This window comes from Nilaparvata lugens, chromosome 5 (genome assembly GCF_014356525.2).
Source record: "Nilaparvata lugens isolate BPH chromosome 5, ASM1435652v1, whole genome shotgun sequence".
Classification (NCBI taxonomy): domain Eukaryota; kingdom Metazoa; phylum Arthropoda; class Insecta; order Hemiptera; family Delphacidae; genus Nilaparvata; species Nilaparvata lugens.
Genome location: NC_052508.1, coordinates 39,897,531 through 39,922,215, shown reverse-complemented (window position 1 = coordinate 39,922,215; position 24,685 = coordinate 39,897,531). Strand labels below are relative to the sequence as shown.

At 35.4% G+C, this 24,685-nt stretch overlaps 2 protein-coding genes across 5 annotated transcripts in view; one reads left to right on the top strand and one right to left on the bottom strand.

Annotated features, from left to right (window-relative positions):
- LOC111055198 (cytoplasmic dynein 2 light intermediate chain 1) overlaps positions 1–10,982 on the bottom strand; it is a 73,100-nt gene extending 62,118 nt beyond the window's left edge. Inside the window, exons 1-3 of the mRNA XM_039429482.1 lie at positions 10,902–10,982; positions 9,512–9,961; positions 8,076–8,146 (exon numbers count right to left, since the gene is read on the bottom strand). Coding sequence (XP_039285416.1) covers positions 8,076–8,146; positions 9,512–9,961; positions 10,902–10,982 — 602 coding nt within the window. The remainder of the gene's footprint in view (positions 1–8,075; positions 8,147–9,511; positions 9,962–10,901) is intronic.
- Positions 1–24,685, top strand: part of LOC111056051 (protein numb) — a 232,212-nt gene that overhangs the window by 41,568 nt on the left and 165,959 nt on the right. The gene's annotated exons all lie outside the window — the stretch shown is intronic.

Sequence of the window (24,685 nt, the reverse complement as noted above, 5' to 3'; positions counted from 1 at the left end):
AAATTTAATACGCAATAGACTAGAGCCATTATTGTAAGTGAGTTAGCGAAATAAATTATTTTCTCTCTCTATATGAACGGCCATGACTTCGAGTTTCCCATGATAGATATTTAAAAATTGTGGCTCCGAGTCGTCGAGGAATGTAGATTATGGAATTATCTCTAAAACTTAGCCTTCTTGTCGCGACATAAAATGCGATAAGTTGGAAAACAGCAAGCATTGAAATTATAACAAACTACCGATTTTGCAGTTACTATTTGGTCCAAAGGCTGTAGAAGCCACGCGACGATTGGTCAAATTGATTCTCTTCGCCCAATAGGAGACCTGTTTCTAAATACAGTAGTGGGGCGATTCCCCAGCCGACAGACCAGATTACGTTTCGGAGGACACTTTGCTAGGAGCACTGCGAGAGTAAAGATGTAGTCACTATGTTTCGCCCTTTTTGGGCAGGTTTATAAGTTTATTTCAGTAGTTAATGTAGGAGCTAGTTTATTTTTATTAAAGTTTAAATTTTCTAGTAGTGCCATGTCCTGAAAGGTTTAATTGTGTTTCTTCTTCATGTACGAATAATTGTTTCTTCAAATAACCGCTAAGGTACGTAAAATAAGGTTAAAATATAATTTAGGGAAATTAATTAAGTGAAACTTCAATCAAAAGATTTTATCAACAAAGCCTGTTATTTTTCAAGTTAATAATATTGATTGAGAATAATCCTTTTGATTTTATTAGTGATGGAAGATACTTATAAATTTTTTCTAAAGAAGTATAGAAAGTTTTCAGTTACGTTACATTTGAGTTATTGTTCCTGGAGATATATTATCGTAGAGTATTGCTGAAAGTCAGGAAGATAGCCTTTAAATTGAAATGAAACTTTTAAGAATTGTTCATATTGAGTTTATGACATTTTTAATTTATATTTTTCAGACTCTGTTTTCTTATGTCATTAAGGCTTTCGAATGATTTAGTAAATTTTTTATGATAGAAATCTTAATAGATGAAGAAGAAAGTTTTTCTTTTCCAGGAAATTAATATTAATGAATGTTCAAATTTTAATACAATTAAATTATTTTCTATGTGTCTACTAATTTTATTTAATTAAAGGTAAAATTCCACAAGATGAATCTTATAAGGCAAACATTATCTTTCCTTAAAGTGAAATTTTCAATATTTTTTTCTTTTATTGTGTTATAAAGTGTCTTGTTTTATTAGGTGATAAATTCATAATTCAGTTGATACTAGTTTTTGGACTTGTATTTGTAGGTAAATCAAATCATAAACTCTGGAATGTTCATTTTTAATTAAGGTTCTTAGCAGTTTTGGGCGAATGCCCGTTATTTACACTTGGATTGCGTCCTAAGTTCATAAATAATAAATAAAATAAATGTTGGCTAGCGCACAAGTTTCCAACAATACTAGCCGAGCTACTATATGAAAAATTATATTTGATTTTGCAAACCAAACGAAAAATATCATAAAAGTTAACATCATAATTAATGAAGTATTCATTTTTCTAAAAGCATTATATTAATTTATTACGAGTGTTTTCATAAAGTTGCATTGTAGATTAATGACACTCTGGCAAGTAAATTTGTTTTAAATCTGTTAAATTTTGAGAAGGAAATCAGAACATCAAGATAAAATCTAAATTAAATAACAGAATAAACTCCTGTTTTAGCTTTTGATGAATTGTAGGAAGAGTTAGAAATTAATGCTGTAATACATTTATTTACAGCGGTTCATGTGTGTCCCCAAACCAACTTCTTGTACTACCACCCCTTTGGTTCCGCAACTTTATGTAAAACCGCTTCAAGACACCCGTTCAGACGACAGGTCTAGGGACGTAAGAGGACGTCGCCGTCAAGCCAAATTCAACGGTAAAAGCTCACCGCCAAAAACAAGGTACTGTAACCCGACGATAAAGCAACGTACAAACCAACGAAAGTGCAGTGTAGTGAAACAAAGGTTCATTCGAGAATGTCAATAAAAAGTGGGGATTCAAAATTATTATGAAATGGGTTATATGGGTTACTATCGACGAAATTTGGGTTCAACGGGTTTTTTCTTTCTTGAGTAATTTCATGTTGAAATTGATTGGTTATTTTATGACTGATCTTGTTTGGTTTTGTGACGTATTGCTATCTAAACGGGGATAGTAATGCGCCCCCGAATCAGATGAAGAATGTCAACAAAGTAACATGATATTGTTGTTTCTGTTGTTCGATTTTAGCTGCCAATGTTTATTGAAACTGTTGTATTTTTCAATTATTTCAAATTGTAGTGATTTTCTATAGTATAAACCTATTAAATCAGGCATGGCAAGATTAATTGAAGTTTTCTTGACTCTAGCCCGTTCACCTGCATGAATTAGGTATAGACTCACTCCAGAGTGAGTGGGAGACCTTCTGATTCATTTTTGATTTTTTATTATTTTTTTTCATTATTTTTTTCTATTAAATTTTATTAATTTTTTCCTTAGTTTTTTCCTAAGTTTTTTTTCCTAAGTTTTTTCCTACGTTTTTTTTCTCAAGTTTTTCCAAAGTTTTTGATAATTTGACCTTGACCTTGAGGTTAGGTTAGGTTAGGTTAGGTTAGGTTAGGTTAGGTTAGGTTAGGTTAGGTTAGGTTAGGTTAGGTTAGGTTAGGTTAGGTTAGGTTAGGTTAGTTGGGGAAGTCTGGCGCATGTTGTCCTAGGATTGGTAATATATAGCTACTAGTGTTTTGAAAAAAAATGCTGTGAATCTGAACGTGACAGCAAGTAGCAAGCATATTGTTTGACTTATTGACTTTATAGTGCTTGGCGTTTGTCTTAGTCATATAGCAATGAGATAAATTTCATAGAATAAGATCATAATCCTATTCCTACTTCGTCTCATCTTATCCTTAATCTTCAATCTCCTAACTTTTTCTCCAATCTTCATCACCTCATTTAGGCCAATGGACACCAACCAGCTCAGCCTATACTAACATAATTAAACTCCCCTCTCCTCAAGGTTTAAATTTGAGCAACTACAGTTTGACACTGTAGCTACTGTAAGTTAGATTAACCGAGTTGAGTAAACAGTTCAACCTTGTTCATAAATCAGAATGAGTGGCATGCAGTATAGCAGCATGGCAAATGCGCTCACTTTGTCTGGCGGGGATAAAGCCGCTTGGCGCCCGTCGCTTATCTATTGTAATGCTTTAATACCGTATCCTATTTAACTGCAACTACAGGTTTTACCTCACCTGTCCGAATATAATAGAAGATCAAACTTTCTCCGGGTTTGCCAGCATGTCATGAACGACGAATTATCCACACTTTTGCTGTTACTTGCGTGCCACCTTAGTCCAGTGTTTTTGAAAGTCACATGTATACCTTGAGCCTTACACAATATCAACTACATTATTATCTTAACGACGTTTATTGCCTGTCTATGAAGCAGTTTTCTCTTGTTGATTATGATGCAGCCCATGTCAGACCCAGATATGTGCGTGATGAAAAAGAGGGACAATAATTAAGGATGAATGGACCTCTTCCTTAAGTGCGCTCCGAACCATTGGGAAGTGATTTGGGGCTCATGTCTGTTGGCGGAACTGGTTAGAAGCCACCCTACCAATGGGAGAATTAGACATTTTTCATAACTAAAAACTGTGTCAGTGAAAAAATACAATTTGATATTTAAAAAATTGGAATCTACAATGACTAGTATTTGGGGGGTCCTCAGTCATCGCACTCACACTTAAATATAAATCTCATCAAAATTATTAGATGTAATGTGCTTGTAGATGACTCTTACAAAGCAGTTACAGTATTTCTTCCGATTTTTTTCAAAATGAAGTAACCATTTTATCATTCTCATAACGCTCTCCCATCTATATTACCTATATTATTGTGTAATAATTGAAGTTAAAGATGTATTTGTGATTCGAGAAAACTCCAGTAAAATTTATGAGTTAGTACGTCTTATTCATCCATGTCGAAAGACGCTCTTACCTCTTTTATTACCCATTTATGATATAACAGCCTCTTTTATTATTATTATTATATTTTGGTTGTGTGAAGCCACATCAATGTTTTAATATTAGTCAGGCTCCAGTCAGATCAAAGTTCTAGCTACAAACTGATATTAATTGCTTCTTCCCATAAATTATTCTGCCAATGTTCAGAGGTGTTAAACATGTACCGTAGTGCAGTAATCCAGTGTATCAGATCATTACGCAATACCAGATAAATAACTATACTCATTAATTAAAACTTTTCCCATCATCAATCCTGAGCTAATACAAGGATTTTAATGAATTGCACCTCAGGAAGATGCGAATAAGATTGTGCTACTCATTTATTCCCAATTAAATTTTGTTGCGGTATCAAGTAACAGTCTTCCGTCTCTTAATCTCTGTGATTAACAACTCAATTAAAAATACCTCAAAATAATTTTCAATCCATCCTTTTTAATTACTTACTTAACATTGTCATCAACATTATCATCATCATCATCTTGTTAATAATAAAACTGCTGCTTGAGGTAGGTAATAGCGTTCTACCAACCAATGTGAAGCTAGAAATATAATACAATCTTTCCTGGAAATTCGCAGAGGATGGAATCCCATGCTACTGCGTCCATTTTCTCCATGCATCTCATCTCATCCATCACTCATCGTATCCACTCTCAACCCCCCCCCCCTATCATTTCTCCTCATTGACGTCAGTTGTGTCTTATCATCATGCAGACCCTATTACACCCCTCCTTTCCCACTCTTTAACCCTGGTTATTAACGCTGAGATATTACACTCCAGTCGGAAGCAATTTGTCTCCAACACGTACATTACCTGTATTGATTTTATCAACAAAGTGACCTCATAGCCGTTACATCTTGGAGATCATTTGATTGTTTAACACCAGCACACCATGTTGTTGGATTGTAACTAAGACAATATAGGTAGACAATCTCCAATTGTGTTGGATTGTGATGAACCTCTTCTCAATTAAATTTAACACTTGACTTTTTGTTTAAGAAGAAAGATTATTCTTTTATTCAAAATCAAAATTGTGGAGAAATATCAATTATAATAGACTGAAGCTAGTTTCATCTTCTATTTTAAAAAACATATATTTTATTAGTTTAATTCTCTGTTCAGGATCCAAAATCATATAAAACACGAGCTATGTCTAATAATTAGGCCTATCTTGAATATATTCAGAATGCTGTCTGTTTATTTTCCCATATTTATTTCTTGGAATTCTGTTTCGATTCGTCTCATGTATAATCACTTGGTTCAGTTTCATCACCATAATAATGTTGTGGATTTAAATGGAACTCTATGCTGGCCAACAAGTTCCACTTATCCCAGTAGTGTCATTTTTATATATTAATAATTAATGCATCCATTATTATTCATGTATTATTTATACAAGAAGAAGAAGAATCATTTAATACACAAGCAGTACCGGTACTCACTAGTTGCAGATACAAATAAACTATTTGAATATCTTTACTGTATGCTAGTTAGTTCATAAGGTCTGAACTTGGCCTGCTATCAGGGCACAAATTAACATTACATGTGCAATATACAGTCTAGTTCTAGACATTTTAAACTGCTATCTTATTATATGCTAGAACAGTCTGATTTACGCTTATCAGCTTAATCAGTGTTTCCTTCCCATAGTTGGTGTTATCAGGTTCAACCGCACCACTTGTCAAATTTCAATATTCAACGATGCGAATTCATCAAGTAGATGTTTTAGATTTGAATCATAGTTACATGATAATTGACCGAGCGAAGTGAGGTCTAAGATTCAAGTCGACGATTTTGCATTCCTCTTGATGTTTAAATGCTTATATGTTGCGCTTTTACGGAGAAACGCGGTAATAGATTTTTATGAAATTTGACAGGTATGTTCCTCTTTAAATTGCGCGTCGACGTATATACAAGGTTTTTGGAAATTTTGCATTTGAAGGATAATATAAAAGGAAAAAGTAGCCTCCTTCATACGTCAATATTAGAGTAAAAATCAGACTATGGATTATTAATCATAAATCAGCTGTCGAGTTGATTATAAATTGCATACCATGACGCATGCAATTCAATATCTCAATGTAACTTGGTAAAAAATCAACAGCTGTGTAGACTAGTAGTTCTGTGAACAGTAGACCTCACGCAGTATTCTCATTTACAAGTACCTGATTGAAACTATAGGCCTTAGGAAATACAGCAATAGACTGCCTTTCCACACATCTGTGTGATCACTTGTCAGCTGATTTAAGATGAATAATCCTATAGTCTGATTTTTATTCTAATATTGGCGTATGAAGGAGGCTCCTTTTTCCTTTTATATTATCCTTGAAATGCAAAATTTCCAAAAACCTTGTATATACGTCGACGCGCAATTAAAGAAGGAACATACCTGTCAAATTTCATGAAAATCTATTCCCGCGTTTCGACGTGAATGCGCAACATATAAACATTTAAACATTAAGAGAAATGCCAAACCGTCGACTTGAATCTTAGACCTCACTTCGCTCGGTCAACTATAAATTGCATGCCTCATTACATGCCTCATTGAATGCAATTTTTATGCACTATTAAAATAATAGGATTCAAAGAACTTATAACAGCTTGTCTAGGCGCCTAGATGTCTTCTGGTTTTCTCGCGCTAAATTTCAGAAAGCGTTATAATTATGATAATTAAATAATTCTTGTGTAAGCATGATCTGATCAAATAAATATTTGGTGTATCAGTGTGGATGTGTTTATGGTTTGGGACGTCGTTCAGTTATAAATGTTATTTATTCTATCGATAAAATTGTTGTTCATTGTTTGTTATTATATTCTTTAATTTTTCTAAATTTTGAATTCCTAATTTGTTTTATTTTTACTTTTTTCATAAGTATTTGAAGTCTTTGTATTTTTCATTTTTGAATTAGGTGGTATTTTTGTTGTTTGTATTATTTATTATTGCATAAGTTCGTATTATTTTTCTTTTTTCATTTCTATCTGAACAATTTTTTTCTTGTTAAGGAGACATTATTTGGGGAAACCCGTTGTCTCCATTGTGAATGAATAAATAAATAAATGAATAACTATTGATTGCATGCAATTAATAACTAAAATAACCTAGTATTGTCTCTCGAACTTTCTCTGCTTTGAACTTGGGCTGTCCTGATGCCAGTATGTCTTGAAGGAGATTATCTTTTGATGTCATTATTTTTGATACACCAACCCCAACAGCCATTAGCCGTTTCCACACCGATATCTCGCCGACACGAGATACAGACAGGATTTACTCTGATGGACAGTATAAGAGGAGGCTGCGTTTAATAACTGCGCGAGGTCTACTTTTCCCAGAACTACTAGTTATAGCTACATTGATATTCATAAGTACATGCATAGCTACATATAATCATAGACAAATCATACGCTAAAGTGTGTGTTTTCTCTATGGTATTACATTACAGTAACTATATATATAACATGGTTATAATATAGTTACTGTATATTATTGTATAGACAGTGCAATACTGCATGCAAAATTTCTCACTTTAAAAATACTTACTTATTTGAAATGTCAATAAAAAAAAGTACTCAGATATTGTTTTAATCTTTTTTTTATATGAGGATACAATATCTCAATTCTTTTCCATGCAGTCTTGAAAATGAGATCAGACCAATGGCGACCTCCATTGCGCATATACTGATGAGGTCGATTTTTTAAATTTCGTTGCAGTATATCATCGATATGTTGGCAATGGCGTCGCGAATGTTGTTCTTGAGGTGTGCTTTGTCCGTGGTCAATCGACATAAACCAGAGATTTCAAATAACCCCATAAAAAAATAGCATTGACGAATAGCATGTGGAAATGAGCCTTGTCACTAAAAAAATGACCGGATCTTCAGGCAGGTTGTCAATCAGCATATCACATGCATTTTTACGGTCAACAAAATCGCGTCCAGTAAATTCTTGAACAACAGCCAATTTATAGGTATGAAGTTTTGGTCTTCCTGGAAAATTCGTCAAACAGTAGAGTCAGAAATTGCCATAGCAACAACTGTTGCGAGCCGAACGCCTTGGAGAACGCACAACTGATTGCCTCACTCTTTTGATATTTCTGGAGTTTTGATGGCTCGTTGAAGTTCATTTCTAGGTTTAGCGACACTTCCATACTCCTGAAATGAGTTAACCCATGACAGAATCGTATTATGGCCAGGAACGAATCTGTGGGGAGGAATTTCAAATCGAGCGTGGAAGGTGATCGACCATTACAAAAGAACTCTCAACTGCGAAGGCCCGCTGCTCTCTATACCAGACCATGATGGCTACTCTACTTGAGGGAGGATAAATTTGAGAACTTCCCCCTCCAGATGCGCCCCCTCTTGCCCCACTACACAACCAATTCAACGTACAGGATTTTTTTCAAATAAGTAAGTTTCTCTGGCGCACCTTGTATATCATGAAGAAATCATGCGATAGTAGACTTCTCATAGAATAAGGCATGCCGTGCCGGATTTGACTGATAAAGTAAGGTTTGAGGAGTTTGAGCATTGAGTTCAAACCACTCGTCCATGTAGTGCTGTTAGCTCAAGCTGTGGGGCAGTAGAGACTCGCCGTTTAAACACATTCAATTCATTTATCACATAAATTCAAACACTCTACCACATACTTTAGTTCAAAAAGTACCACAGAATCTTCACAAGTAGCGCTACCAACTGATCACAATTTTTTCCTTTTCTCTTCTTTCCTCTTTACTCTGTTTCCCGCTGACAAATTTCTATTCCTATATGATTATTCTATCACTCTATAATGGATCTGTTTTCCTCTGTGGTAATGATAGATTCAACACTCATATTATCTATTATCTTTTTACTCTTGATTGATACACAACAATCATACCAACCTACTATCCGAATCCAACCTGTACTTGCATATTATGATGTTATGGGTACCATAAACTATCACGTCAAAATCCAATAAAGGTATGCTCAATCATAGCTATTATGCTGTGCGGCTTTGAAAGCAGCTATTCGTAACGTTGAATATTTCACCAGTGAGCACATTTCACCTTGAAGTAAACCGTAACTACAGATCGAGGTGTTCTTACATGGCCACTCAAGGACAGCGAGTTCTCACTTTTGACTTACTAGAGGCCGAAGCCGTTGTCCGTCTGTTTGTATGCTCTAAAAATACTTTAGAAAGAATTGATCAATCACTTTCAAATTTGAAACACGTATTCTTCGATCCTTTTTACAGGTCAAGTTAATTGGACAACAAAATTGATTCACTCATTCGTCCTTTTTCAGGATATAAAATAATATTGAAAGTGCATAACAAAAAAATTTGTTTTGATTATGATTTTGCACCAACTCATCATTATTCCTTCTTCGCCAAACTCCTTCCTCACATACAGCTCCATATATTCTCCGTAGCATTTTTCTTTTCCAGCGATCCAGAGTGTTTGCAGCCCTACATGTTAGTGCCCACACCTCACTTCCATAGGTTACTACTGTGCGGACTGTGGTTTTATAAAGTCTGACCTTGGTTTTTCTGTGGACATTTCTGGATTTGAATATCTTCAACAGAGGGAAGTAAGTGCTATTTGCCATGCTTAATCTTATCTGAACTTCTTTCATTTCATCATTATCATCTGCCACATTAAATCCCAGATAGGTGAAGTCACTGACAGTTTCAAATCTGTAATCACCCACTTCAAAGTGTTGTCTCAATCTATTTTGCTGACATCTTCTTTGTTTCATAAACTTGGTCTTCTCTTTATTGACTTTCAAACCAACTTCTGCTGCTGCCCCTTCCAGTTTCTCTAACGCATCTTCGACTGCAGCCACTGATCTTCCCGCGAGGTCCAGATCATCTGCATAACCAAGGATCTGCTGTGTTTTGTTCATCAGAGTGCCATTGGTATCAATCTCTGTCCCTCTTAGTACTCTATCCAGTGCTAGTTTGAAAAGCACAGGTGCCAGACCATCTCCCTGTTTCAATCCCTGGTCTGCCTTTATATTGTGTCTAAAAGGTTACGTATAAAAGAGGGCCGGCTGCGCCCTAACTTCGCTCTCCCAGGTTTTGAATAAAGGCAGCCAATCAATCAATCAATCTGTAACATACGCCTAATCAATAATACTATTTGTAATAGCGATTGCTATGACGTTGACAAATTTGCTATGAAAAGGTTTTTTTATTCAAAGTGTTAAATATGTGAGTAGAAGCTTTATTATCCAATGTACGTACTCATTTATTTCATTTTTGTATCATAAGTATCTTTAAATGTTGAGGTTGTTGAAACGATTTGAGGTATCAATGTACAGATTTTGCTATTATTTTTTCAAATCATGTATCACATGACCTCGTTCCCATTTGAAAAAATGAAGTTGGATTCAAAATCTGCCTGGTCTTTGATCAATAGATTGGATATTGGATACTGGATATTGAATCAAGCTGGATTCGAAATGAATTTGGATCCATATGACGGATTCAGGATGGCGGACAAAAGTATTGAAGTGACAGAAAGTATTTTTTTCAATTGGAATAGGATTCCCATGGAACCTACTGTCATACTAGTCCAGTCACTATATACATTGGAGCATGCAATTTATATTGTAGTTCTGATTTTTTAATATATTGTTACGGTTTTAATATTATGTCCCTGTTTTAGGGAACATGTGCAACGGATTTTTTTATTTTTATCCAAATTAATAATTTGCAAACCTTTTTTTTAAAAGAGGGTTTGATGATCGGAATTAAATTTATTCTAAAAATACAAGAAAATTTAAATAAGAAATTTTATATTCTTTGGGATGATTTTGGATGGAAAATAATATATTAGGAGGTGGATGAATATAATTAGAACTGGCAGATAAGGATAATGATAAAATGTGATATTTTACTCACCGCTGTTATTAATAATTTTCTTACGTTCACGCGTTTCTCTGAGCCCACTTTAAATATTTCGCCAAACGTGGTCTTTATGGCACGATACACGACACGGCTCGACATGGCAACTTTCGGGACCGCACTGTTACTTTTTCCTCACTGCCGGTTCATCACTTGCATTTTCTTGTGAATTTGGTATCACTACCAGTATAGGAATGTAAGGAAGGGTGAAGGAGCCTAAAGGGTAGAGGAGTTGTTTTCAACTTTTATCTCTTAAAGCTCGGCTAGTGCTGCCTTATCGGTTAGTTGGCAGATAGCAGAGTTGGAATGAATTTGTTTTAAAAATTGGACAATATTTTTATATTTATGAAAATGGATCGTTACAATATTATTTGGGTACATAAAAGAAGTCCAGAACCAACTTCTTCATGCAAAATTTCCTTGTGCCAGATACAGGATGGCCCAAAAACCTCGTAATTTCGGCTCATTTTCCACTTTTCAACTATTTCTGCCAATGAAGTTTAGTTATTGATCAACAATATCTTCCGATTGTCACCATTTAGATGTATAATCCAAAATCCCTCTTGGCGTATTTTTGTACTCTACAATCTGAGATCAGGTAGAGCGCTCTATCTCATATGGATTTCCAGGTACACTTGACAACAATGCTCCTTGTATTGTGAAAAACACCTAATTTTCAGCTTCAACCATCATCACCAACTACATTGTCCTCACATTGATATTTCGCACAATGGCATAAGCTCATGAGATTATGTTCTATGAGAATCACCCGTTAGATGTACTCCATTTCAGTATTTCCTAGTGGAGAAGCGCGCTTAAGGACACCTCAAGGATCAAAATTTCAAACACTTATAACTTTTGACACAATGCTCAGATTTTATCGTACTACACTTTATTCTTCTCGGCTCGTCAAGGCGGTTCAAAATTATGCATCATAAGTCAAATTCGGTCGAAAAATGGACAATTTATTGTTGAGTATACTTAAGCCCATATTCCAATACACAAAAAATGGCCAATTTCTATATTCAAAGCTGCATGTCTTGTGAAATACTCCTGATAAAACTTTCAAATCTAGTGAGGATGTGAAAATTTTCCTCCTCTACCCACTCCAATAAATAATACTCTCGATTCCAATACAATTCGAAAGTTACAGAAGATTTTTAAAATGGCGATTTCGGTTCTTACATTTTTTCTCGTGATTTTACTGTTGATCAAGAGTTTCTAAAACGAGTCTGATAAATTATAGAAACTCACAATTGATTCCAAATTGTAGATAAATTCATCCTCTCCGAGCTTAGTTGCCTAAAATCCATCTTGAATCACTTAACCCTATCATTGAACTGCCAAACCCGTTATTATGAGAAAAATATCTACGATTTCCGTAGATTTGATTTAACAATCAAATCTCACTTCACGAACATATTTTCTCATGAATCATTCACAGCAGATGAAAGAGAAAATTCTATTGTACATTTTAAGATCAAGTAATGATTTTTATAAGAAGGGGTTACCGAAATACATAGCTTTGAATATAGAAATTGGCCATTTTTTGTGTATTGGAATATGGGCTTAAGTATACTCAACAATAAATTGTCCATTTTTCGACCGAATTAGACTTATGATGCATGATTTTGAACCGCCTTGACGAGCCGAGAAGAATCAAGTGTAGTACGATGAAATCTGAGCATTGTGTCAAAAGTTATAAGTGTTTGAAATTTTGATCCTTGAGGTGTCCTAAGGCGCGCCTCTCCACTAGGAAATACTGAAATGAAGTGCATCTAACGGTGATTCTCATAGAACATAATATTATGAACTTATGTCATTGTGCGAAATATCAATGTGAAGACTATGTAGTTGGTGATGATGGTTGAAGCTGAAAATTAGGTGTTTTTCACAATACAAGGAGCATTGTTGTCAGGTGTACCTGGAAATCTATTTACGCTCTACCTGATCTCAGATTGTAGAGCACAAAAATGGCGCGCCTCTCCACTAGGAAATACTGAAATGGAGTGCATCTACCGGGTGATTCTCATAGAACATAATATCATGAACTTATGTCATTGTGCGAAATATCAATGTGAGGACAATGTAGTTGGTGATGATGGTTGAAGCTAAAAATTAGGTGTTTTTCACAATACAAGGAGCATTGTTGTCATGTGTGCCTGGAAATCTATATGAGATAGAGCGCTCTACCTGATCTCAGATTGTAGAGTACAATAATACGCACAGAGGGATTTCGAATTATACATCTAAATGGTGGCAATCAGAAGATATTGTTGATCAAAAACTAAACTTCATCAAAATTGATTTTCTTTCCAAATTTCACTCATTTTTGAAAAATCATAACTCAGTACTCATTGGAGATAGAGAGTTCCAAACGATTCCATTTTATTCATCATTTTATAATCTAAAAAAAAGGCGAGAGCAAATTTTTCTGTCCGATTACGAGATTTGGCAGAAATAGCTGAAAACTGGAAAATGAGCCGAAAATACGAGGTTTCTGGGCCACTCTGTATCTAGCACAAGAAAATTTTCCACGAAGAAATAATTGGCTCTGGACTTCTTTTATGTACCCAAATAATATATTAGAAAATCTGAACTACAATATAAATTACAAGCAAATCTTTATGTCTTATCACATAAAAATTTTATGTCCATATAATTTATATATAATTATACAGGGTGATTCATAATTATGGTAAAATAATTTAATACGTGATAGTAGAGGTAAAAATAAGAAAAAAGTTCCTATAAACATATATCCATAAACGCTTCATTAGCGAGCTATACAGAGTGAAAGATTTCGCCCGGAATTCAGTTCCTCTGGTGAAATACACCGATGCTGAATTGTTTGGGGACTGGTTTTTGAAAAACTTATGCTGAATTCATATGGAAAAATATCTGAAAAATTGAATAAAACTAGCCTGGAAGCTGTAGTGTGAGTAGTTTTTTGAGAAAAAAGTTGAAATATGCAAAAAATCTAAGTAGAAAAACACAGACTTCTATGTTTGATGCCCAATAACTTTCTTTAATGACCAGTAAACAAATAATTTTTTGCAATAAAAATTGTAGAGAATTTAATTGCTGTTTTATGAGGAGAGAACTAATAACTCATAAGTTGTAGCTGATTGCAAATAAAATATTCGGTTTTTTATGAAAATTTTCTTCTATATGAATGTCGCATATCTAAATGACATCAAACTTATACCAAAAGACTAGTAGATTATGCCATTAAGCCTGGGAGGAAGCTCGAACAGAAGTAGATGATCTCCTATGATTCCTGCCTAAATGTTTACTGAAAACTGATGTTGTGGAAGATTGGGATTGATGGCATGAGGATTCTCAGCTGCCCAAATATGTTAGTTGTGGACATTAACGATAGCTTTTCTTGTGAAGTGTGCCTCGTCGGTAAATAAAACGGTTGTTAAAAAGTTTAGGTAAACAAGTTTTACTAAAAACCATCAGCAAGTACCAGCACGGGGAATATAGTCTCGTGGAAATGGAGTATGAACTTTCTGGAGGTGGTATGGATGTAATTGTTGCTCTTTTAGTATCCTCCAAATAATAGATTGATTGACATTAAACTGCACTGACAATTCTCTTGTGTTCTTCTCGGGAAGTTCATAAATTTCATCAAGAACAACTTGCAATCAGCTACAACCTATGAGTTATTAGTTCTCTCCTCATGAAACAGCAAATTTTGTGGTGTAATGTACTTCATAAGAATACATTTTATCCAACTTTTATTTTAATTTAGTTTACACAGCTTACATCATTTTTTTCAGAATTAAATTCTCTACAATTTTTATTGCTAAAAATTATTCGTTTACTGGTCATTAAAGAAAGTTATTGGGCATCAAACGTAGAAGTCTGTGTTTTTCTACTTAGATTTTTTGCATATTTCAACTTTTTTCTCATAAACTACTCACACTACAGATTCCAGACTAGTTTTATTCAATTTTTCAGATATTTTTCCATATGAATCCAGCATAAGTTTTTCAAAAACTAGTCCCCAAACAATTCAGCATCGGTGTATTTCACCAGAGGAACTGAATTCCGGGCGAAATCTTTCACTCTGTATAGCTCGTTAATGAAGCGTTTATGGAAATATGTTTATAGGAACTTTTTTTCTTATTTTTACCTCTACTATCACGTATTGAATTATTTTACCATAATTATGAATCACCCTGTATATAAGTCTATATAATTTTATGTCCCTTTTTTATGTCTATATTGACTGGACTATATCATAAAAGGAAAAGAGATATTCAGCTGTTTCCATAATGATTCTCATCAACATTCATATTTATATTGAATTACTAGCAGGTAACCCGTGCTTCGCAAGGGTCTTTCTTAAAACTTGACGTAATGAAATCTAAAATAATTAAAAATAGGCCTATAAGAATCCTCGGTTGATTAAGAATTTATATGCTGCATTTCAAGTAAATCAGTATGACCACCTTTCAATTAAAAAAAGAAGTTGGATTCAAAATTGAAAAAAATTTGGGTGTGACGGAAAACTTGTTTTTATCATTCGAAAACGATCCCCAATCATACCTATCTTCTAATTTCCCTTTTAAGAGAAATTTTCTGCCGCTTCCATACAAACTGGAAGCATGACAAATAATTGAAAACTTGACAAACTGAAAACTTGATGTAATCAAATCTTGATGAATTTAAAATTGGTCCATAACCACCCTCGGTTAAGCAAGAATGTATATGCAAAATTTGAAGTTAATCAGTCCAGTAGCTCTGACGTGATAATGCGTCAAACATAATTTCCCTATACTTTACATCTGTATAGGCTACGTTTATAATCCAGTTCTTTCCTTTATTATAGAATAGAAAATGATACATGGATGGTTGATCATTGTTATTTTACTAAAAGATAGAATAAGTTGAATAGTTTCCCTTTAAGAGGGAGTTTTGACAACCCACAAAACTCATTTTTCATTTGAAGATATAACGAAAAGGTGCATATGACCTTATTCTTTTGCTCAGCTTGCCAAAATACCCCTCATTCTAATATTAAAATTTTCGACTGACTGTATAGTGAGTCAGTCATTCTATCAGGGCTCGAATAATTTTGAAATGTTAATTAAATAAAAATGGAAGAGAATAATTCATTTATGTAAATATCAACACCTTTATTCAAAGACATATTAACTGCATGCGTTTTCATATTGCCGATACAGCATTGATGAAACTGTAGACGTTTATTTATAGCACTTTGACTCAAAAATTGTTCTAGCTGAAAAAATAATATTGATCCATGCCACGTGTAGGCCTAAACATTGCATCAGGAAATTAAAAACGAAGTTTCAAAACTATGTTTCTCAGGTAGAAAGCAATATAGAAACAGATGTTCCTTTTTTAATTTCGACCATATGATTTGGTGATTTTTTAATGAAATCGAATGTACCATTAATGAAATTTAAACATTAATTCTGAAAAATCTAGAAGGAAAATTGAAATTTGGGCTTCCAGGTGCACGAGATTGATATTTTTAGAATCTATGTGCAAAATTTGGAGATCTAAATCATTCCCGTTTTTCCGGTATGCAATCCACAAGTTGACATGTTTTGATGCGAACAAACGAACAAACACAACACTACTCTCTCTTATCATATAGATTAGGCTGACATGAACAAAAATGAAGTATCAATACACGTTCGTTGCAACAATGAAGAGCACATGTCATCATGAAGAAATTAATACAAAATTACAACTCTCAACTGTTATACTTTTTGGCTCACATTAGATCAACGTTTCTCCGAATGTATAATTGTTGTAATCTACTTCATTCTTAGTAATGAATATTATGCTGAGTCATGTCATGGTGACAATCGTAGCAGACTTTGTGAACCCCCTGCTTATAGGATTTAATTAGGAATTGTATCAGGAATTAATTACAATTCTCAGCTGTCTAACTGTTATTTTTAAGCTAAATTTCTGGTGACGCATTCGAGACCAACGTTATAATCAGTTTCTCTACATGTGCTGCACTTGAATGCAATTTCATAGTTCATACTCAGGTGACTGCGCGTTATCTCCGGTTAAGAGCACCTCAACCGAAGTAGGATATGTCGTGCTGATTGCTCTCAGCACCGTGTAGCGCTAATCTGCCGATGTATGAACAAGGGAGCGCTTTCTGGTTTGTGTGTGGACTAGTATTTGGCGACAAGAGTTACAAGAGAGGAATGTGTTAGCTGGTCTGGTGGAACGGTGTTACAGCTCGTTTTATCGATCCCATTTGGCTAGACAAGGAACACGGAAGACGAGCTTGTCTACAAACACAAAGAGAGCAAAGAAAGCTCCCGAGCTTTCATAGTTGATAACTGTGGGGGTAGAGACTCAGCCCCGGTATTTTGTCCCTGCGAAACGAAACTTTAACCCCGTTCCATGTCGGGGATAGCGGTCTCATCCACCTTTAAACTTTGGCTGAAGTTCTCACACCCGTCGGCACGTTTGACCCTCTACCCTTTCGACCGGCCTGGGGTTCAGCGGTAACGCCCAATTGCTGGACTGATTAACTACTCGTGCTACCCTCTACTCCTGGTATGGAACAGCCGTTGAATACAAGAGTGAACCTTCTGCTAACCGCGCTGCCACTTCATTTCTGCTTGGCACGCCACCTACTAACACTAACCCACCCCAACAAATAACACAATCGCTGTTTGCACTTTGTAATCAAGTTCTCCCTGCTTGATGCTCGAAAAATCAATCTGGCTTGTGATCTTCCTTGTTGGTATCTATCTCGTCAGGTCATCAACATCTTCTTTAAAGGCTCATTCTATTTTTCCTGATTTCAATTTGAAAAAAAATTGTGCTAGATTGGATTTATGCCACACAATTTTTAAATTTCCATTTATCCTGTTCATTATTAAGAGGAATTTCACTTGTTCTCTTAGAGAGAACCGTCAGTCAATTTATTCTAGATAAGGACGACGCCTTTTTTGTTGATGGTATTCATAAGTATGTAACTCTGGCGTGAATAATGAGGTGAGATGGCCAGATAAATGCCAGACAGTAATGGAATCGAACCCATTACGTCTAACTAGAGCAATAGCATACTAAAATTTCGACGCTCGAAACTCTAATATTTACTAATAACTCTATATTACTCTTATAACTTTAATATTACTAAAAACTAAATTTTTAGTAAACTTGAGTGACCTTTTTAGACTAAGTAGCATTTCTTATCTTATTCTGATCATATTAGTCCAGTGGAATGGTTGTTCTTCAGGAAACAGCCCCGAAAGAATTTTTCTCGACGGTTCTATATGTATCTTGGGGCGCTGAATTCGAATCTGAAATTTGCTGACACGTCAGAGGGCGGCTTCACCCCCAAAACCCCCAAAATTTCGGGCTTTTTTCAATTTTCCCATTTTATCTCGTGAACCTTGAATTTCTCAAGAAAAATCATTCTTGACAAAATTGAGGAGAATAAAATTTCCAATAAATTGAGTCGTCGCACAGGATTCTACCATTTTTGGTTCCGGAGCTACGAATTTTCAAAAAAGGGGTATTTTTAAGGGGTTTTCAAAATTATGCAAACCCACCACTTCTACCCTACTTCTACACTACTTTTTCGATTTTTTATCTGAAGTGTTTCACAAGATACGCAACTTTGAATATACGAGACTTTGGAAATGATTGACGTAACAAAAATCTCTCGCATATTCAAAGTTGCGTATCTTGGGAAACACTTCAGATAAAGGATCAAAGAAGTAGTCGAGGTTGTAGAGAATTTTCTCCTCTTTCTGCTCCTATGAATCGTTTTCCTGATTTCAATACCGTTCAAAAGTTACAGCTAATTGAAAAAAAGATAATTTTCATTATCTCATTTTTTCTACCATTTTACTGTTATTCAAGAGTCTCTAAAACGAGTAAGATACATGATAGAAACTTGCGATTGGTCCCAAATGGAAGAGAATTACATTGTCTATGAGCTACGTTGCGTTAAGCCCATCTTGCATGACTGTTTATTATCGAAAAACTGTCGAGACTGTGAACATGAGGAAAACATCGCAAATTTCTTGATTCTTTAAATCAAACGTATCTTACCTCACGATTATATTTTTTACAAAATTCATTCACCTCACATGAAAGAGGAGACTCTGTTCTTCAAATCAAGACCAAGTACCATTTTTTATCATTCCGGGTTACCGAGATACACAGTTTTGAATATAGAAATTGGCCATTTTTCTGTGTATTGTCACAAAGTGAATTTTTGTGACGGATAGAGAGCCGTCGTCCAGTGTGAGATTAGCGAATTTATTCTGTTTTAGAATAGGAATTGGATCGACTGCCGGATATATTTTGTTAGATTTGTAGGTGTGTATATGCATTATCACCATCGCCGTCAACCCCTTTAAATCATCAGCAGCGGATTCATCTAACCAGAAATTTCCAGATCTTGTTTACCACTCTGTGCGTTCTCGTATTTTGTATTGCATTAGCAGCATCCGTATCATCAGAACGATAAGCGACTACCGAGTTGAGTCGGTATCATTCTTCTTGTAATTTCTGGTGAGAAATATTGTTTACCGGCCTGAATTAGTGTAGCAATTAGTATCATTGTCATCATTTGCTGCACCCTTAACATCAGGAGCAGCTGAGTCAAACCCTGTCACATGACCAGTGGCGTGATCGTCCTTTCAGACTCTTGGTCAGGAAGCTCTTTTCCCCCGGCCTCCTAATTTTCAGCGACCCGGTGCAGCTTCAAGAAGACCTGGGAGAAGCAGTTGTTCGGTGAACGGGTTTGTGTACGGCTGCGTTCCGTGCGGCGCTCCCAATAGTGGTGTACTAGAGGGTTAATATTCTATTCTGTATTTTAGTGAATGGAATATTGTATGTCGAATTGCCGGCTGTATTTGAAGGTGGATTCTCCTGGGGGATTTTCTTTCTTGTTGGTTATTTTTCCTAAATTCGTATCACTGGGGGTGAACGAGTTATCCTTGGTTTTGAAACCTGTAAGGGATCTCAAGTTTGTGCTACAAATAGTTGAGTGGGGAATTTAGCTAGGCTCTTATAGCGGGTTATTTTTGAGTACTTATTTTATAAGCCTTGACTCTGTCACTTCGCGACGTTTTTAATTATAATACGGGAAGTGGGAATCGGTTCGCTATTCTCCGTATCAGTATCCACGTCATTTCAGGTAATTGTATGTCAGGACTGGTAGTCCGTATATTTTTCCTTCTCTGTAGTTAGGTGGCCTTTAGTTTAAAGAGTAATTTTTCTCCATTGAGTTTTTATTCTTGTAGGGAAATCCCTGTCCTTTTTAAGAATAGTTTTTCTCAATTAATTTTTATTCTTGTGGGAAAATCCCTGTTCCTTTTGAGAAAAGTTTTCTCGATTAATTTTTATCCTTGTAGAGAGATTATCATCATTTATGGTAAATTTTCCTTGCTTAGTTTTCATACTATAGAGAGGCCCTGTATTTTAAATTCGCTTAGCAGTTTCTGACTTGCTGTAATTCCAAGTAGGAAAAGTCCAATCCTTTTCCTAGAGAACTCAGGTGCAGCTTGAGTTCGTCCTTGTCGAAGTTTCTAGACTGCGACGTCCATTCTCTTCCTTTCTCTTCACTTTCCCTATTCTAAAATCCTTCTAGCTCTCAGGTACAGCTTGAGGACTTCCTCGCCGTAGTTTCTAGACTGCGGCATCCTTTCTCTTTCTTTCTCTTAATTCTTCCTGTGTTAAAATCCTTTCTGATCTCAGTTCCAGATTCGAGATCATCCTAGTCGCGGGTTTTCAGACCCGAGAATCCTTTCTAAAATTCTTAGAAACCTGTCTTCTTTAATAGCAAATATTATTTGCTGGCTTTACCTGTGGAAAATTCACGAATTTTCCCGTGATCTCAGTTGCAAATTAGAGATCGATCTTGTGGTAGTCCTTAGACTGGCAATTACTTGGAAAAGTCTATTGAAATCTTTTCCTGAATTAGGAGTCTCTGACTCGATATTTTCCTTGTGGAAAATCCTGGAAAAATCCTTTCCTACCCTGACAACGACAGACTGTTGTCTTCCCGATATTATTCTACAGACTGTGTCTGTGAAAAATCTTTTCTATCCTTTCATAATAGTCGACATACTAACTATTAATTTAAAAGCGTTTCGGACGATTGAGAGTGATTCCCATACCCTTAAGGGCAGTCACAGATTGGCCCTTAATAACCGGCGCGCAGTCACCAGATTAGCGCGGAAATCCTGTTTAGCAGTTTCAGAATTGCTGAAAATCCTTTCGCAGCCGCAGGCTCGCGATTCAGAAATCTGACACCCGAAACCTTATCCTCTAAACTTTAATTACCACATAATTGAAATTGATATACCGTACTGTATTTAGATAGCAGGTCCAGCTTGCTGAGAGCTAGAGCGCAATTCTCAGATTGCGGATTATTGAGCAGATATTTATTTGCTGTAGAGAATAATAACCTTTTTGATTCTCTGTTCCCTATACCCTATACCGTATACCTCATACCCTGCACCCTATTCTCTATAGCTTACACCCTATACCGTGCCCTATTTAACCACATTTCAAATACTACTAATAACTCCATAGTTCCGTCATACCTTTACCTCATAGCTCTCACCTTAAAACCCATTGAAAACCCACATCCCGGGCTTGCAGGTACAGCTTGCTCGCCGTCAATTCGCAGTTGGTTCAGATTGCGTACTACCTTTATAAATAGAATTATTGGTAGGGATCTGATAGTCAGATCCGTCTCCTTGTGTAGGGTTATCTTAATATCCCCTTAACACCCACCCTGTATTCCAAAGGCCGAGGGCCGAATCGGCCAGTAACGCCACGGGCAAACACTCTTCCCCTGAAAGTAAAATAAGTGTTTAGAATTTTGATCCTTGACTTATCCTTATGACGTACCCCCTACTAGGAAATACTGAAATTAAATGTTTCTAACGGGTGATTCTCATACAAAATAACCCGCGTGAGATGATTTCAACCAAAGTATGTATTTTTTGTTAGGAAGGCCTTGAAAAGGTATTATAATGAAAAATTTGTATTTTGGCTGTAGGACATGATTTTCTTTTTTTGGGTATATTCCCCCACCCCCCACTACTGAATTTGAAAATTCCTAAGGAATCCTTCTCATAATGAATTGTTCTTTCACGTGATGTGTGTTATTTTATCTTTACTAGAAAAATTTCCATTTTATATAGGGTAGAAGTGGTAGGTTTGCATAATTTTGAAAACCCCTTAAAAATACCCCTTTTTTGAAAATTCGTAGCTCCGTAACCAAAAATGGTAGAATCCTGCGCGACATTGGAAATTTTATTCTCCTCAATTTTGTCAAGAATGATTTCTCTTGAGAAACTCAAGGTTCACGAGATAAAATGGGAAAATTGAAGAAAGCCCGAAATTTTGGGGGTTTTGGGGGTGAAGCCGCCCTCTGACGTGTCAGCAAATTTCAGATTCGAATTCAGCGCCCCAAAATACATATAGAACCGTCGAGAAAAATTCTTTCGGGGCTGTTTCCTGAAAAACGACCATTTGACTGTACTGTATCAGAATATCTCGTGTAAGGCCAAGCGTAAACAGTATGACTCTCACAGCTATCGTTACAAACTAGCTGCAAACTGATCAAAAAACATTAGTTACGTCTTTTGTGCTTCCTCACCTGAATACATTCTCAAGATTGCAAAACAGTTGTGTGCACAACTAGGAATGACAATTTATTAAGAGTAGGTGAAAACAAAGAAGAAAATAAAAAAATGTACTGTGAAAGGGATTACAGAATGTTTATAGTGAAAAATCATTGAAAGAATAGCTTCTCTTTGAGATGTTACAGTCCAATATCATTCCTCACTTTAGAGGATAGGCTAGTTGGCTACTTGGTGTCGCTTTTCAGATTCGAGAGGGACCTCTTCAAATGCCCCCAGTAGACTGTTCTTGTCTAGTACAAAAGGAGCGCTGTTGTTAGTTGATTTGCATGACGCGGTCGACCCGCAATTGTTGAACAGCATCCGGAAAAGAGGTTCACTGCTCCGTCCAATCCACTTTCCGTCTGGATCTAAGGAATTCCAGCCACTGCATACATTTCCCCTCGAATCTTGAACAATCCTTTGATAGTTTGACTGTTGCTTCCTTCTTCCACAGCCACAGTGAAATTCGCATTACTGTAAATTCTGCTGGAAATGTGTCGTAGACCTTGAAAATTTTGAATATAGAAATTGACTATTTTTTGTGTATTGGAATATGGGCTTAAGTACACTCAACAATAAATCTTCCACTTTTTGACCGAATTTGACTTATGATGCATGATTTTGGACCGCCTTGACGAGCCGAGAAGAATGAAGTGTAGTACGATGAAATCTGAGCATTGTGTCAGAAGTTATAAGTGTTTGAAATTTTGATCCTTGAGGTGTCCTTAAGCGCGCCTCTCCACTAGGAAATACTGAAATGAAGTGCATCTAACGGGTGATTCAAATTCAATTTATTTCTAGAAAGTTCATTTTACAATATATTCCCTGAAAATTACTCCCTCTAATATGGATCAAGTCCGTGTTTAGAGGAGGAGTCATTACAACAATAGACACAATACAAGAAAGAAAAAGTTGACTTTCTACAGCTGTAGTTTACAAGCATAAGCTATTCAAACATATTTACATACAACAATACTAACACATAAAACAATTGAAACAATTGATTCTCTTAGAACATAATGTTATGAACTTATGTCATTGTGCGAAATATCAATGTGAAGACTATGTAGTTTGGTGATGATGGTTGAAGCTGAAAATTAGGTGTTTTTCACAATACAAGGAGCATTGTTGTCAGGTGTACCTGGAAATCTATATGAGATAGAGCGCTCTACCTGATCTCAGATTGTAGAGCACAAAAATACGCCCAGTGATTTTGAATTATGCATCTAAATGGTAACAATCGGAAGATATTGTTGATCAAAATCTAAAATTCATCAAAATTGATTTTTTCTTCAAATTTCACTCATTTTTGAAAAATCATAACTCAGTACTCATTGGAGATAGAGAGTTCCAAACGATTCCATTTTATTCAGAATTTTATAACTTGATATAGAAAAAGCAAGAGCAAATTTTTCTGTCTGATTACGAGATTTGGCAGAAATAGCTGAAAACTGGAAAATGAGCCGAAAATACGAGGTTCTTGGGCCACTCTGTATCTAGCACAAGGAAATTTTGCATGATTCTGGACTTCTCTTATGAACCCAAATAATATATTAAAAAATCAGAACTACAATATAAATTGCATGCACCAATGTATATAGTGACTGGACTATTTAACGATGGACTACTAACTAACTCCTACTACATTATTATACAACATATACTACATTATTGAATAAAAACACAAATCTGTTGTCGAATTCTACACTGCTTTATTTGGTACACGACCATGATTTCGTGACCACACCGATCACATTTTCAAGTTGACTAAAGCTAGAAGGTTAAGGTAAACATTGAACATGAAAATTGGTAAAGAGAAATAGTTATTGGAAACTTCTAATTTACTGTTGTCTGAATATTACTGTTGTCCTACTACATTGTAATTTGATGGGCTCCATTGTCACTTAACAAATTCAATCCAAAGAAAAATTTCCCGAAGTGGACTTTATAAATTGAATTCATTCAATGGAAATGAGACTCACGTCTTTCAAATAAGAGCTACTACTAAATGTTATTCTAACAAAATTGTACATAGGATACCAGTTATTTACTGTCCAACTAATGTAATACAATTTTGTTTGATACACTCCGTATTACATCAAATTCCATAATTCTTGAAGCATCCAATGTATCTGATGTAATATA